The sequence below is a fragment of the Mirounga leonina genome, unplaced genomic scaffold (assembly GCF_011800145.1).
Source record: "Mirounga leonina isolate KUSES-001 unplaced genomic scaffold, KU_Mleo_1.0 Mir_172, whole genome shotgun sequence".
Classification (NCBI taxonomy): Eukaryota; Metazoa; Chordata; class Mammalia; order Carnivora; family Phocidae; genus Mirounga; species Mirounga leonina.
The window spans coordinates 367804-380429 of record NW_023270442.1 but is presented as its reverse complement, the minus strand read 5'-3'; the positions used below and the strand labels follow the sequence as shown (position 1 = coordinate 380429).

Genomic DNA, 12626 nt, shown 5'->3' with positions numbered 1-12626 from the left:
AGAAAGAAAGAAAGAAAGAAAGAAAGAAAGAAAGAAAGAAAGAAAGAGAGAGAGAAAAAGAAAATGCCTGGCACACAACAAGTGTTATATAAATGTTAGGTATTATAACTATTTTCTTTTCATGATGCAAAAGCATTCAACAGACACAAATTGGCTGTGGTGCTCTTTTAAGTGGTAGGCTGGGAGAAAAGTAGTTACATTGCTCAATTTTCAAAAGTATATTAAGTCTTTTAGATAGTTGCATTTCATTTAGCATAGATCTTTTTTTTTCTAAAATAAGTATGATTTTTGTGTTTTCAAAGTAATATTGTCTTTATTCCCTTATCTTTCCTGTGATGTTGAATTTTAGGAAATGATACTACTTTCTAATATAGATGGACTTGAAACATTCTGTAATCTAACACTTGCAATATTTATCTGCTGGGTTCAGTTAATTTTACGTAGGCACTCACTACCCACAAAATGGTTTATATCAACCTATTTTCTTTGTGAGAGGAATCTCCAACTTTCCACAAAGTTTTACTGCCTCTCCAGTTGCTGCTGTCTCTGTATCACTTCAGCACATGTCCAACACTTTTTCTCCTTAACTGAAGTGTTGGATGTGAAAGGTTAGGTTTGTTTCATGGAGAAATAAAAAGAAAAAGGGATAGAAAGAAGTTGTAAGAAAAACCTAAGGCTCAAGAAAGAGGTTCACTGTATGCTTAAATTAACAAAATAAAATCAATCTTCTGAGTTTTAGGCTGACTCTGAGGTTAATTCCAAGAGTTCTCAAAGACATTTCAAGAAATTTGTAGGACTTTAAAAGAAATTATCATTTGACCATAGAAATTCCCATGTGGTTATAAAAAATATCTGTTTAACCATTCCTTTTGTGTATTACTTTAATAAATTTCAAATAAAAAGGCAAGTCAAATTGATGTAACAAGAATAAATTAAGCAACATTCAGCTAATCCATATTGAGAATTCAAAAATGAACTAAGTGTCACTCTTTTCCCAAAGTCTGTTTTAAAAGTCACATGTGAACATGAATATAATACGTAATAGAACAGACTGAGTAACATCAGGGAAGTACACATGCAACCCAGAACTCACAAGGAGTGGTCCCATGTAACTGGGAGCACCAAGAGGAGCTTTCTAAAGGAGATGGCAATTTGATTTAATGACTTCAAAAAATTAGTAGGATTTTGACATGTACAATTGTAAAGAGAAGTAGAGTCATAAAATTTCTGGGTGTTGAGCAAATTAAAATAATCTAATATTGTAGAAGTGTTGCATATAAATAGATGAATTATAAGAGCTATGGCTAGAAAATGACATTGAAGTCATACATAGTACAGAAGCCTCAAACTTCAGAGTAAATTTATGTTTGTTTAGCAGGAAATAAGGAGATGGTAAAAGGTGTTGAATAAGGGATCAGTTAGATTGTGCAGAAAGAGGCATTACTGAGCAAGAATGTTGGAGATGAAGAATTTTCATACAGAGTTGGAGAACTATGAATGACATACACTTGGAAATAAATAGTGTCAATGCTATAACTTAAATCACAGTCCCAAGTTTTAGGATATCCACCTGGTAAGATACTCCAACAGAAATATTGTGTGAACTTCTGGTTTCCATACTCTGAGTGGAACCAACTGGTTGTACAGCTAATTGAGAGCTTATCAAATGGAGAAGCAATTGAAATTCTGCCATATTAAATTATTGAAGGCAAAAAGGATGGATTATCTTGAGAAGTCTTACAAAAGGCAAAATAGTAGCCTTTAAATATTTGTAGAGTTAACATAAATTCATTTATCCTTAATGAGCCCAGGAGCAAAATTAGAAAAAAAATAAGCACATAATAACTTACTCTTAAAAAAAAAGAGTTTCTAATTGTGTTGAAATGGAATGGGCTGCCTTAAACACAATGATTCCTGCTATATCTGACAGACATTAAATAGAGGTCAAGTGGCCCCCACAGGCAAATGCTATAGATGAAATTTAAGGACAATTAGGTAGACTAAGTAAATTTTTATGTAAGCAATACTCTATTTTTAAAATTCATAATTTTATGAAGAATTTCCTCCATCTTCTAATTTGTTAAGTAAGGAATTTAACTGATATCACAGAAATTGTTAACGTATTATTTATTATTTTATTAATTTTTATTTTATTATATTACTATTAATGTATTTTATTTTTTATTCCAAAATGTGCAATGCTATGTGATATTTAATATATTGTGCTTTTAAAAATTTATTTATGGAAAATTCATAAAGTACTATGGTCCACATAATTACATTTTATCTGAACAATGATACAAAACTCATAGCATCATAAAATCCCATATATAATATTACTGCTTAATGAGTAAACATTAGATTAAAACTATTTCTAAATATAACTAACTGAACATGGGCAAACATAAATAGTTTTTATGTTGTATAATGCTGCTAACTAGAAATATTTCTGAACAGGTTAGCCATTTCATTATTTATTCATGGCATTCAATGGAATTTTAATTATTTCCTCCCCAACTACATTCTAATCAACTAAAATTAATGTCAACTCAAAAGGGATTTGGAATTCAGCATTTAAAGGGTAGATTCTGGATCATCCCCTCTGTATCTATGCTACATTTTTTGTTAGGTTGAGTAACTGAGCACTAACTATAGAGCTAAAAATAAGTACTCATGAAATGCCATAGCATTATATAAAGTATAAGTAATGTGTTAATATAAAATGTTAAACATGCATTCATTTCCATTTTACATTTTATAACTTAAATCTAGTGTATGTATATTTATTAGTATATTTGACCATGATTTCACCTTGATAAAATATTCATTCTGAGGTTTTTTGTTTTTGTTTTTTTTTGCCTTACCAATCTCAATATAAACTGATATATCTATTGGCAGTTTTACTAGTATTTTTCTTCATATCTTATCCTTACTCTGCATGTTGTAAATGAATGAGTTTTACTTTTTTGTTTGTTTTTTTTTTAAAGATTTTATTTATCCATTTGATGAGAGAGAGAGACCGTGAGAGAGAGCACAAGAAGAGGGGAGTGGCAGAGGGAGAGGGAAAAGCAGGCTCCCCACTGAGCAGGGAGCCTGATGCAGGACTCGATCCCAGGACCCTGGGATCATGACCCGAGCCAAAGGCAGACGCTTAATGACTGAGCCACCCAGGCACCCCAAGTTTGAGTTTTATACAGCATTGCCTATAAAAATTTCTGTTAGAAAGCACAAGAGAGAAGATGCTTGATTTCAAATAAACACTAAATTTCAACATTTCATAAAAAACTACACTTATTAGAAATCGGATTTAGAAATTATAAATCAGATTTAACCAATATTTCCTTTGCTTCATAACATTTTGTTATATGATTCCTGCTTTCTGTCATAATATATAAGCAGCAAGCTAAGAATTAAAAAATTAAATTTCTCTAAGAAAATGTTCAAGATTATCTCACTCTAGCAATTCTTCCCACACTTCAAATGACTCAAATCATTGGTTGGAATAATGAATTCTGGACCAGAAAGCACTTTATGCAGTGGCTTGAGCTATTATAGAAAGCTTCATGTAGATTAGCATGCTTCCTGTTCTTTTGTGATCTGATTAGCTATCATTCAAAGGAATATGGAAGATGAAACCATTATAAAATCAGGTAACTTCTTATATAGAGAAATGCAGTATAGTCAATGGAATAAAAAACTGATCTTTGAAACTCTTAAAATTACCTTCAAATCTGTGCTTAAATACTTGCATATATCATGAGTTAGTCCACCAGCATATCTAAATACTCTTGTGTGATCATTGTCTCTGAAGAAGTGAATTGATAAAAACATCTAGTAAATGGGAATTAAAGTGGTATCTGGCTACAATAATATGATAAAATAATCATGTGGACTCATAAAAAGTCAGAGTTTGATATACCCTTAGCAATGCTCCAGTTCAAGGCTCTTGTTTTATAAATCGGGAGGTCCAGAGTTGAGAAGTGATTTTCCTAAATAATAATTTATTATGGCAGAGACAGTGCCTTCTGGGTTCACATCTACCTTCCTTTTCTCCTCCTTATATTTTCACCTTAAAGTTGTTCCTTTCTACTTATAACATGCTATACCTCACATAATGAAATGGCTGACGGTTAAGTGAAGTAAATACTTCTTTTGTTGTTTTTACAGGATTTTACATTTCCACCCCGACTGGACCAGGAGGGAGACGAGAAAGAGTAGGACTCTTAAGCCTCCCTTTAGACCCCACTTTAGAACCAGTCTGCCTCAGCTTCTGGTATGTCATAGACACATGTTAAATACCTCCTTATTTAATGAGTACCATTGCCTTTGCCACATTGCCAGGCTCACGATTTCACGAAGACATCCCAAGTTTTAATGGATTTGCTATTATTTTTCCAATTGATAAAGTAACAAAATGCTGGAAGACTCCCCCACCCCTTTCCTAGCAACTCCCTCACTCAAGGAAAAAGGAAATATTCCGGAGAAAGTAAAGGATTTAGAAGAACCCTAGATTGCATTTATTCTAATATTGTAGAAATCCAATCATTTGTGCTTGTTTCCAAACTAGGTATTATATGTATGGTGAAAATGTCTATAAATTAAGCATTAATATCAGCAGTGACCAAAATATGGAGAAGACAGTTTTCCAAAAGAAAGGAAATTATGGAGAAAATTGGAATTATGGACAAGTAACATTAAATGAAACAGTGGAATTTAAGGTTGGCAAGATACCTTGTAACTTATAATCCTGTGTTTGTGTTCTAAAAATGGTGATACAATTATAGTTTAAGATAATATGATAAAAAAAATTATTTTCTGAATATAGCCAAGTCATTTTCTTTACTTTCTTAATCCCTTTTTTAAAAAATCTCTGAATTTGGGGGACCTGGGTGGCTCAGTTGGTTAAGCATCCAACTTTTGATTTCAGCTCAGGTTGTGATCTCGGGGTCAGGAGATCAAGCCCCATCTTGGGCAACACACTGGGTGTGGAATCTGCTTAAGATTCTCCCTCTCCCCTTGCCCCTTCTCACCCCCACCCCCATGTGTGCTCTCTCTCTCTTGCATTGTCTCTCTCTCTCTCAAAAAAAAACAAACAACAACAACCAAAAAAAAAAAAAAAAACACCTCTGAGTGCCCTTATTTTCATTTATTCACTAACTTATTTAAAAACCACTTATTCAATTCACGGCGCTCACGCTGTGAATTGTGTAAGACTCTTGAATCACAGACCTGTATCTCTGAAACAAATAATACATTATATGTTAAGAAAAAAAAAGAAGAAGAAGAAGATAGTAGGAAGGAAAAAATGAAGGGGGTGGAGATCGGAGGGGGAGACGAACCATGAGAGACTATGGACTCTGAGAAACAAATTGAGGGTTCTAGAGGGGAGGGGGATGGGAGGATGGGTTAGCCTGGTGATGGGTATTAAAGAGGGCACATTCTGCATGGAGCACTGGGTGTTATATGAAAACAGTGAATCATGGAACACTACATCAAAAACTAATGATGTAATGTATGGTGATTAACATAACATAATAAAATTAAATTTAAAAAAACAATACACTTATTGAGGGGCACCTGGGTGCCTCAGTCATTGAGCATCTGCCTTCAGCTGGGGTTGTGATCCCAGGGTCCTGGGATCAAGGCCCACATCAGGCTCCCTGTTCAGCAGGGAACCTGCTTCTCCCCCTCCCTGTACCCCTCCACCCCTCTTGTGCTCTCTCTTGCTATCTTCTTCTCTCAAATACATAAATAAAATCCTTAAAAAAATAAAACCACTTATTGAGGAAAAATTTACTACATGAAAGTACTACTTATAATGATCCATAAGATCCAAAGAAACTTTGTGGGATATTACAGCTTTCTTCAGCAACTTTCTAGCACATGCCAATCATGTCTTCCTATGTCCCCTGCTCACCTAGGACTTCCAGCTTTTCACAAACACCACCTACATCAACCCTGCACTTTTCTAAGGAACTGTCTTTTCCCATTAGAACATCCACACCCATCGGTATCCATCCTCCCTGCCCCACTTTGACTTAATCTATGTATTTAGAAACAAATTCCATGAGCTGTATCATTGGGATGTCTCTGATCATTTATTTCACATTAAGGTGAATTAATTTTTCAGATAACAGCTTAATGTGTTCTCTTCCTAAGGGTGTTTGCAATTAAAATACAGGATAACACAGGCTAATAGTTCAACCAAATTAACAGTGTTTTAATCAGTTCATTTCAGACAAGAGAGTGTAACTTTCAGAAGGTATACATTTGGACAGACATAGTCATAGGGAAGGCTTTAGTTTTTCCCCATGACTTTGTGGAAGGAGGCAGAAAACAAGCACCTTCATCTACATTCTTTCCATCTTTCTTTCCTTCCTTCCCTTTTTCTTTCTTTTTTTTCTTCTGAGTCTTTTTTTTTTTTTTCTGTGAAGTTTTCTTCTCCAACTTTGTTTTCTGATAATTCAGGGAAGGATAAAGGAAAATGGAATATCAGGGGAACAAAGAAATGGCAGAGCAGAGAAATAAGTACAGTAGTCCCCCTTGTCCATAGGGTATATGTTCCAAGACCCCCATGGATACCATAGATACTACTGAACCCTATATATACCATGGGGGTTTTTTTTCTATACATACATACATACCTATGGTAACATTTAATTTATTACTTAGGCTCAGTAAAAGATTGACAAGAATAATAATAAAATAGAACAATTATAATAATATACTGTAACAGAAGTTATGTGAATCTGGTCTCTCTCTCAAAATAACTCATTGTATTGTACTCACCCTTCTTATAATGATGTGAAATGACAAAATTCCCACGTGATGAGATGAAGTGAGGTGAATGTTATAGGCACTGTGACATGGCCTTAGGCTACTACTGACGTTCTGACAATACCTGAAGAAGAATCGTCTGATTCAGAACCCAGCTGACAGTGAGGATCTGAAATCGCAGAAAGTGAAACCTCAGATAATGGGGGACTACTATATTGCAGTGGCCAATCTGGGTCAACTCACTGAGCATTTTTTTTTTAAGCAATATAACTGGATCCACTTTTTCAAGGTTAGCTTATCAGGCAGAATGAGAGCATGGAGTTCTACAAATATTTGCACCTTGGCTTTGCCACTTTGTCATGAAATCTTAAGTCACTTCAGTTTCTTTGAAATTCAGCTTGCATGTAAATGAAAGGGAGAAAATAACCCTTATTTGGAATTGTGCCTAGCGTGAAGAAGGTGAAAAGAATGAACAAATGAGTGAATGGATGACTCTACAATAGCATTGAAAAAATTAAATGAGATAATGTATACAATGTGCCTAGCAGAGCAATTAATGTATCACGGGTATTCTGTTTATGTCTTTCCTACACAAGAGAGGATCCAGGAAAGTCCAGCTAAAATACCCACTGTCCTTAAGAACCTAATAGGTTTCATCTGACCACTGAAACTTTCTTCCAAGTCTGGGTCTGTGTCCTCTAGGTATTACCCTCACACAGTATCCCACACCAGCTTCCTGGGTGAACTATGACCAGTACTAGCTGGCCTTGAATTATCATATTATACTCATATTTTCTCTTGTCCCTTTCTTTTCCCATTTAAATTATCTAGTAGGTGTAACTTCTCTTTAGGGCCCTTATGTTATAAGAAGGCAGACAGCTACCTGGATTTCTAAAATTGTTGAGGGAAGGAATCTGTGAGAAGATTGCTGTCCCTTGCCAGAAAATGTGGATGCATGACAGAGTACAATAGAGTATGACAAATCATGAGAGAGACAGAGACAGAGACATAGAGAAAGTGTGGCAATATTGCCTAACTCAGAAGGAAGACACTAGTGAAAATTTAGATTAGTATGAACACATAAGTAGGGAGGTGGGCTCAGCAGAAGGAGTATAAAAAGCAGGATCTATCAATATTTCACTGTATAGGAATTTGCCCTTTTATATTTGGAGTTGGTAATACTGATGCCCCAGCAAATATTGGGCCACAAGAAGAATCAAATCAGGGAAGATTAGAGTAGAATGATTTCATATCTCTCTCTGAATTGCAGGTTGCTTTTAATGCTTTTAAAAACCAGATCCTGAGTGATGTAGCATTGGACGACATTAGCCTAACATATGGGATTTGCAATGTGAGTCTTTATCCAGAACCAACTTTGGTCCCAACTCCTCCACCAGAACTTCCTAGTAAGTAACTATAACATGTATTTTACCAATTAAAGCATTAATATTTTCAAGTAGATGTTCTTTTGGCTTTTTAAATTATCTCAGCCTAATGTTATTTTTTCACTAAAAATTGAAGACTCCAAAATATAAATAAAATGGAAGCTAGCAAAATATTATGTTATATATACACTCACAAGGAAATCACTCAGTACTTTGTTATGCATCATATTTATAATAATTTTAGTATATTTTTATTTTTTTAAATAACAAAGGTGCTGACTTCCATTTTGTTTTCACTAGAATACAAACTAATGCTGCATTGGCCGTGTGGCAGGCGGACAGATTTTTGGGAAGAAGCCTTAAGATTCTCATGGTTTTCTTAAAGAATGATGTTAAGATCAAAGAGGAGTTTGGTTAAACTTGAGATGCACCCAGCCTATTTTCAGAATAATTTAATAATAATTACTGGGCCTGGATTTTTGACTATACAGACCAAGATCACAAATTTTTTTTTTTATCCAGAAATGGTGCCTTTGTAAGGCCCTGCAATGTGCTCCCTTCATGGAGCCACTAACGTGTTGCAGCTGAGCAGTGTCCAGGATTTCCCATGTCCTTTGGAGTCTTTTAACACAAAAGAACAAAATGGAGTCTATATCTACCTGTGCTCTTAAGTGAAATTGGAAACTGACATTTCAGAGGAAAAAGGGGCATTCCTACCCATCTTAAAATGTCAAAGAAGACAATAACTTCATACCATTTTCCAACTATGGGATTTGACAGGAAAAAAACCATATAATGATAAATTATATCAAACATATATTTTGCCCCTACTGGAATGTCTTCACTGCACTGTAGTTTTGATGTAAAAAAAAAAAATCCCTTTTATCTTTGGATTATGGCAGTTGGAAACTGATCTTGTTCTACAGCTTTGCTTATGTCATACTTCATGGATGTTTTTGTTCTGCCATGGATCTGAGCCCCCAAACACAGCACTTTTTCCATTTTTCATTTCCTTCCAAGTGCACTTAAAACTCTTCCCATAATCACATCAGCAAATCAACGTGGAGAACATACCTAAATTTGACTTTACTTCTAAAACTATAAATTTTCCTGCTGTCAATCTTTAAGTTAAAAAAAAAAAAAAAAAAGAAAGCAGACTTTTCAGATTTGGGTTTTTAACAATTCAAAAGCTCTAAAGATAAATGACTGGTGTTTGAGAATGGATAACAAGTGAGCTGCCATTAAGATGAGGATAGTAATTACATTGCCATACTGGTTCCATGCCACCATATTGAATGTGCACTTACATTCTACCAAAAGGCTAGTTTACACGTAACGTCTTTTGTATATGTGCTGCCAAAGCGAGCACCACGTAACGTCTTTTGTATTAACATGGTTAGATGTTTGTATGGGTTATACATAAATTCCTCAATATTTCAAACATTCATTCAAATTTTATAAATAGCTACTACGTACAAAGCACTGCACAAGAAATATAATATGTAGCAATAACCAATGCATGGAAAAAATAAATAAATATAATCCATGTAAAGAAATACTTAAGGCAATACATAATTATGTGCCCCTAAAAGTAGTAAATGAGAAAAGTAAGTGATAGACTTTTGAGAAGAAAGTATGAACTGGAGAAAGCTTTAAGGAAACATTAAGAGACAGTAGGACACTCATAAAATTGAAACAAAAGCAGAAAAGTAGCATGCCTTCTCACATATATTGGCCACAAAATTGAGGCAAAAAGTGAGTGTCATGACACCAAACTCTGGTTCTCATTCACCTTTGCTTCACCAGTGTCTGGTGCTTCCTAACATCACAGAAATAGATAATCAAAAAATATTAGTAGATATGAACTAAGTCTCTCTCTCTTTTTATGTTGGCTGTAATTTTGTTTTGGTGATAAAAACATTTTTGTCAAACAAAATTTTGTTACCAGAACTAAATTTTGGAAATGAAGGAAGGGATGGGATGTAGCAAAACCCACATGAATGCAATAATTTGGGCCATCTGGCATTGTTTAAAAATAATTGCTTCACTTCATTTTGTGTGGGTGCCCCATACCGTACCTGTCGATCATATAAAACATTCTCATGCAAAAAAAACATTAAGAAATAGTCTAATTACTAAAGTTATTACTGGTTTGATAAATAATTCCTATGGATACCAAATACTAGAAACATCTTGCTATTTTGACATTTCAATCATGTAAAACAATTTTCATAATCCTTTCTGCCAGTGTGTTCCTCTATTCATCAATAAGTGGTCAAGAAGCAAGATTTTCTAGTAGAAGTAACAGTTTCATAGGCTTGATATTTTTAAAATAACAATCTCACCATTATCTGAAATAGAAGATGTGAAATAACTTCTGTACATAATATCATACATACAAATAAAACTTTAATATAATTTCCCATATTAAAATTTGAACTATATAACCTATACAGTCCTCATAGCTATTCTAGTCAAAAAGGGGGAAAAAAATAACACTTCAATGTCAAGGAAGCATGATATCTCTACATATTTTAACAATAGGGAAATTATAACGGTAGAATAACCTATCTGATTTTAAAGTATAAACTTTAGAATTTGCCCAAAGCATATTTGTTCCAGTTTCCAAATGGCTCACTTCAGGGCAATATTTAGCACAGCAGAAAATGTTAATTACCATCAAACACGTTCTGAACAATTTCATTCTAATGCCATTTGCAATTGGTTCAGTGAAATTCTTATTTGAGCAGAGCTTTTCTGGTTCCAGATCACTGATTTGTTTAAGCAGAAATAAAAGGAAACCATGGCTGACTGGCTAATAGCCTTTCTTTGGCTCTTACAGAGCATTTAAATAAGAAAATAATCCCAGACCAGTAGCTGACTAACAAAATTCCTCCCTTGTTCCTAGGGATTCACATTGTGCCTAGTTTGGGGAAATGTTAATTTCAGTTTTCATAACTATAGGGATTCTTCCATTCTGTGACTTCAATCACTTACTGCTGCATTAGCTCTACAGTTGTTGCCTTATGGCATTAACACAAATAATTTAAATGTGGGGATTGTATGGAGAACACTTTTAAAAAGTAAACATTCCATTTACACAAATATTATGTTAATTTGCAACACAATTTGGGTGATTGATGACAAGATACCTACTAAATAGAATAGGTATATATAAAAAGGAATCCACACTTCAGGCCCCTAACTTATTTCTGTGGCTGTTAAAAATATGTAAGAAAAAAAAATACAAACTATAGTTCTAGATATTTTAAGTCACTCTTTATTTCCACAATTTTTCTCTATTTGGCCATTATTTAGGCCATTTTCCATTTCCAAAGACAAAATCTATGTTAATTTGGAAAATTTCACAGACAGGACATTATATTTTGAGCTAAATAATCTAACTTTAGTTCTTCGTATAGAAATGAATTAGTACCTATTTACTTGTCTTATATGATGGCTATATTCTTTCAGAGCTGCTTGCCTTATGTATCATTAGTGTGACTTGATATTTAAATCCCTAGAAAATTCCATTTTAAGTGCACTCATATGCTCTTTTGTCAGTATGTTTTTGTCTATTCCTTTTTGTTTTTATCTTTTTGCTTTAAAACTAATAGCCTGTTTGCTGGCTAGATTGCTATTCATTACAAATAAAATGTAGAGTATAAGGAATGAAAATTTGAACATCATTGTCATAAATTTAAGGTAAATATTAGTATCATGGCTGGTCACTAGAACCTGTGAATGGAACATAAATTTTGATAAACTGAACACAAAATTTTCATGGGATATTCCATTTTATACTACAACTTGAATTTTTAAAATGTTATCTGTAATAGGGTAGGACTTATCTATTAGTATGATGATGAAAAATAATGCTGATTTTAACAATATTCAAGCATCAATGAAAGATACTATTTCTCAAGGTACACCTATTGTTTTGCCACAAATACCTTTCATTTGAACCCTCTTATTGTAAGTGGGAGCTGGGCTCTTCTCTTTTTCACCTCACATTGACACATATCTCATGAACATCAGAGGCTTAAGCATGGATTAAAAATGACATGCCTCAGAGAAAATATCTATCCTTGACAACCACTTTGCAAAATACTGCATGCTATTTACATATTGTATGTAGTGAAAATCCCTGCTGGCATAGTAAGGAATTAATCAGAATACAAATCTTTGAGAGAACAGCTTCAAGAAAAAGAAAAATGAAAAAGTTTCACTACTCTAAGTGAATAGAGTTCCCAGGACCAGACAGACTACTTAACTCTCATTCTCTGGGTGGAGAGCGTTTATCTAATGATACAGTATGACTGTGGTACTCAGAAGTACATTTTATGTACTTTGGCCCCTCTATTAAGAAGCATATGCTATATCTCTACTAAAGCAACACCACCATTAAAATAATTTGTGTCTTCATATTTAGAATGGCTGAAAGTGCTTTTTCCAATTCATTAC

The 12626-nt window shown here is 34.0% G+C and overlaps 1 protein-coding gene across 1 annotated transcript in view; it reads left to right on the top strand.

The window, feature by feature from the left end:
• The window catches only part of TMPRSS15 (transmembrane serine protease 15), a 113511-nt gene that overhangs the window by 43134 nt on the left and 57751 nt on the right, over nt 1-12626 (top strand). Inside the window, exons 12-14 of the mRNA XM_035017512.1 lie at nt 4168-4273; nt 4568-4718; nt 8048-8183. Of these exons, the coding sequence (XP_034873403.1) occupies nt 4168-4273; nt 4568-4718; nt 8048-8183 (393 nt within the window). The remainder of the gene's footprint in view (nt 1-4167; nt 4274-4567; nt 4719-8047; nt 8184-12626) is intronic.